Below are 5,000 nucleotides of genomic sequence, written 5' to 3' on the forward strand. Positions count from 1 at the left end.
TACAAATTGTCTTGCCCTGTACATGCTTCCTATATTCCTATGTTTACGTAGGTAGCCATGCATAGCATCCTCTCAAAGCTATGATTCTTGCGCTTCGAGACACATAATCCATCTCAAGATACAATAACAACAGCAGGCACAATCGACGTCGCTGCCAGACCACCAACAAACACACTACATTGACAAATGTTATCAAACTCACCAACGAAGCCTTATAGTTGACCACCGATCGATAACATTCCGACAACAACGGTTTGTTTACATTGGTAAAGAAAAATATTTTGGTGAAAATAAAAAAAATCGTTGACTTCAGTGTGTTCAAACATGTATTTCTCAATGTCAGTGGCACTTAGCCATTCTTACAGTTGGGGGACAAACTTCAGTGTTCCCTTCAAAAGGAGACCAACCATGCATTTACTCCAAATGGTTCAAGAACAGCTTTCAATTTACTTTGGGTATACATTAGATACGCGTTTTTACAGGCTAATTATACAGGAATGGTAACAGGTTTTAAGAGTTTTTGTTCTTATTTTTTTACTTTTTATTTATTTGCGCATAATAAAAACAGAGGGTGAGGAGAAGAAGACAAACAGGGTAAGGACAGACTCATGGAATATAATGAAGAATGCTATCAAACACGTGTGATACCATTCCTCATTCCACTTCATGCATTACAATGAGCCCGTCCTCCGATATCTACCTCCACCAGCCTCCCCTGATACACCAGCAGTGTGAGGGAAGAAACCCAACAATGGCCCTATGCAGTAAGTAAGTAGTAAGTAAGTCATGTTTATTTAGAGGCTGTACAGGCCTGCTGGTCTCTGCTGTACTTCCTAGTGTAGGAGTAGAGGTTCATACAGGCAGTGAAGAGGGATGTGAATAATAAACATACATCAGATTAGTTTCATAAAAGAGGTTTGACCTCAATACCCACTTTTTGACAGCGGGGCCAGAGCATGCCATGGCTGGCTAGCGGCCAGCGCTCAAAACCTGGTGGTGCTTTGATCCTAGTGAACACACCTGTTTGCATTTACATTTACATTAGACTAGGTAAGTGAATCATCTATCCACCACCAGTCATCTCAGGCCACGGGCCATTGGCAGTCATAGTGTTAGAAGACGGAATATTTTAATTTTAATTAATTAATTTTTTAAAGTTGCACAGCTGGGCTGTCTAGTCCCTGTAGCATAGTTTATTTACATCCTGTTTCTGTAGCATAGTTTATTTACATTCTGCAGTTTATAAGGTGGAAAACTCTGAGACACCACAAGCAAACATTTAAAATCCTTTGGTTTCCCAACAGGTTCTGGTAACTTCAGCAGTTTATGGCCATCTGATTTATAAACAGTGCTGTTCAAATCGATTCCATGGTGTAGTTACAGCGAGCTAACTTGGATGATGCTAGCCTAAAGCACTATTCCTATTCCGACTACTAGTAGGACTACTATTATCCCAGTACCTCCATCATCAGCGAAATAGGGTAGGTCATTTTCGGTGGAATTTTTACTGACATTTTTACGGACATGGCCGATTCGCACGGGATAAAGAACACAGACGACCTCCGGATTTATTACAAATTACGGACGTCACCACATAATACTGGTCCTGTGCGAATAGGGCATCCTAGTTAACTAAAGCAACTTTGGTTGATAAGAATATCCCACCCTTCCTCTAAATCACGCCCCTAGCCCAGTTTGGCCTAATATGGACCAGGGAGGTAGAGGAGGCTAAAACCCTGACTTTTAAGCACTGAATTGGCCTGAAATAAGCACTGGTGAAGCCTGGGAGTGACTGTGGACTGTGGAAAAAAAAGCTAAAGCAGAAGGCCTTGGCAGGCACCGGAACACACAGCATAAGTCCCCGGGAGCTAGAGAATGCCAGCTAATGTGTATCAGCTAACCTGTAGCTGCTGATGTGTATCTGTAAGCTGACATGTGCAGTATATTCCTCAAGGGCAGAGTTAGACTCAGCAAGACAGCAGCAAGCACCTGTCTCTGTGACAGACTAGGTTCATATGAGGTGAGGGAGAAACGCAATGGATGGAAAGGAACGAGGGGATGGTATCAAACACGTGTGGTTGGAGTGTTAGCCCACTGAGCTAATGCCAAGGTACGGTTTCTCATTTTTCCTCATTCAGTTCCATTCAGAACAACGAGCCTGTCCTCTGATTTCTACCTCCGCCAGCCTCCACTGCTGCTGCTAGACTAAGCCTTATTATATTACATATATTCTGGGGAGGACAGGCTGATTGTGACGCATGGATGGAATGAGGAATGGTATTAAACACGTGGTGGTTCATTTCAGAGTCGTCAAGATTGTGCCGAGCATTAGCTCGCGCACCTCTGCTACCAGTGTTGGGGAGTAGTTCCACTACATATAGTTTCAATCAGTTTAACTGCATTTTGCTGTAGTTTGGTGGTAGTTAAATCCCACTGGAATGGAACTATTATTACAACCCTTAATTATTATTATCTTCTTTCTTTCTATCTCCCCACTTTTCTTCTCCTCACCATTTGTTTCCTCTCCCAGTGATGTCAGTCACATGCGTTCTGTCACATAGACCGGTCATCTTTCTGTCACATATACCGCCGGTCATCTTTCTGTCACATATACCGGTCATCTTTCTGTCACATAGACCGGTCATCTTTCTGTCACATAGACCAGTCATCTTTCTGTCACATAGACTGGTCATCTTCCAGTAACTGACTGTCATGCGCTGGATGAAGTAGCCTCAACGTAGTGAACTACTGTTTTTCAAAGTAGCTTTTAGTTTGACAAACTATATTTCTCTCAAGGGTAGCTTTAGGAAAGTTCAACTTATTTCATTGTAAAGCAATTGCTTATGTAGTGAAATACATTTTCAGAGTAGCTTCTTCAACACGGTCTGTTACACTTCTCTCCCTGCCACCCTCCCACCCTCCCTCCCTCCCTCCCTCCCTCCCACTCTCATGTTCTAGCCCATCCATGTTGGCTCCTGTACCCTCTTCTCCACCTCCTCCTTCAGACCAGCCCCTTGTTCCTCTCGTCCCTGGTTATCATTCACACTGATCTCTGAATCAAAGATGTTGTTTCACGCCGTGTATTTCTGCCTCTGCTGCTGCTGCTTCTCTGCTGTAGTAGATGTGCTCTCGTGCTGTAGAGAGATAGCGCTCTTCCTCCGGGGGCTTCTCCCAACTGAAGCCGTAAATACTTCACAACCAAAAACGGGGAGCAGAGAGCAGCCAACACCTCCTGTGTCTTTTTTATTTATTTATTATTTATTTATTTTTTTTATTTTTATTTTTTCTGAGTGGGGCAGTCCCACTCATATTTTTCTTTTTAATGACAGATATAGTAGAGATTATGACAGGAAGAGAGAGAGAGAAGGGATGACATGCAGGATATGTCCGCGGCTGAAATCGAACCGGGAGCCCTGCGGTACATGGTCAGTGCTTAATCCACTACGCCACCTAAGCGCCCCTGCCACCTAAGCGCCCCCGCCACCTAAGCGCCCCCTCCTGTGTCTTTAAACTTGGTTTTGTTCTCTGGACCAGAGCGATGGCCGTTTATGCAGAATGGATGACCGACGGTGTGACAGGAGCACTCAGCCTGCTGAGGACAGAGGGGACAACGACTCTACTGGGAGGCCCTTTATGACTCCATCTCTCTTCCACCTCCACCTGTTCATCTATCCATCGCTCGCCTCTTCATCTAGATCCTCTCCATCTCTCTCTCTCTCTCCACCCCCATCCTCAATCGCTCCGCTCTCTCCATCTGTCTCATCTATCCATCTCTCTTCTCTTAATCTCTCTCCGCACCGTCTTTCAATCTCTCCGTCCCTCTCCATCTCTCCCCTCTCTGTCTCTATCCTGCTCAATCTCATCTGTCCCCTCTACAGGGTGCTTATCCTTCGGCCCTCTTATCAGTCCAATAGAGCCCAATGGTTAGCAGTAGTACTGCTACTGCTACTCCTGCTGCTGCTGCTGCTGCTGCTGCTACTGCTACTGCTACTGCTACTGCTACTGCTACTGCTACTGCTACTACTACTACTACTACTACTACTGCTACTGCTACTGCTACTGCTACTGCTACTGCTACTGCTACTGCTACTGCTACTGCTGCTGCTGCTGCTGCTGCTGCTGCTGCTGCTACTGCTACTGCTACTGCTACTGCTACTGCTACTGCTACTACTACTGCTACTGCTACTGCTACTGCTACTGCTACTGCTACTGCTACTGCTACTGCTACTGCTACTGCTACTGCTACTGCTTGGACCAAAATACATATCAGATCTTCTCCTCCTATATTCCAGCAAGGCCCCTAAGGTCAGCTCCGAGACTAATTAGCTAATAATTCCAAGAGTGAAAACAAAACACGGTAAAGCAGCATTCAGTCACTCTGCTGCATGCTCCTGGAACAAACTCCCTGAAGAAATCAAACAGGCCTAAACCCTATAAATATTTAAAACTACCGGTAAGCTAAAAACCTTTATGTTCTGCAGCAGTTATGGTTAAACACTAACACTCTATCTATGCCTATTACCTTTTTATATCGTTTTATCTTTTTACTTCTTATACCTGCAGCAGTTATGAGTTTTACAACCCATAATCCATGCGCTATAAATTGAAAATGCAAATACAGGCTAAATGTGTTTGCAAATGTGTCATTTTACACTGCGATCTCACAGACCATATCGGCCAGGACCCCACCTAATCGGGCAGGATAACCCACCTAAAGCCACCGTGCTGAAGGACACAGTCTCCCTCTCCTTGCCGTCGTTGTAGAAGGCCAGGTGCCAGGTGCCGGCGTCCAGGTACTGGACAAAGATGGCCTCGTTCAGGACCACCGTGTGGATGCTGCGGCGCTCTCTGGGCGACTCCACCACACTCCACTTCTCCTTCCCGTCCAGACGCTCCATGTAGTCATACTAGGGAGGGAGGGAGGGAGAGAGGGAGAGAGGGAGGGAGGGAGGGAGATAGAGTTTAGTGAGAGTAGGAGGAAGGCGTGTTGCCAAATATTT

General features: G+C 45.3%; 1 protein-coding gene across 2 annotated transcripts in view; it reads right to left on the bottom strand.

The window, feature by feature from the left end:
- The window catches only part of tenm2b (teneurin transmembrane protein 2b), a gene marked incomplete at its 3' end in the record, with an annotated part of 183,418 nt that overhangs the window by 35,615 nt on the left and 142,803 nt on the right, over window positions 1–5,000 (bottom strand). For both annotated transcript variants that reach the window (XM_080550163.1, XM_080550164.1), the window contains exon 7: window positions 4,712–4,907. In XM_080550163.1, coding sequence (XP_080406289.1) covers window positions 4,712–4,907 — 196 coding nt within the window. The remainder of the gene's footprint in view (window positions 1–4,711; window positions 4,908–5,000) is intronic.

This window comes from Nansenia antarctica, assembly GCF_963989245.1.
Source record: "Nansenia antarctica genome assembly, chromosome: 20".
NCBI lineage: Eukaryota > Metazoa > Chordata > Actinopteri > Argentiniformes > Microstomatidae > Nansenia > Nansenia antarctica.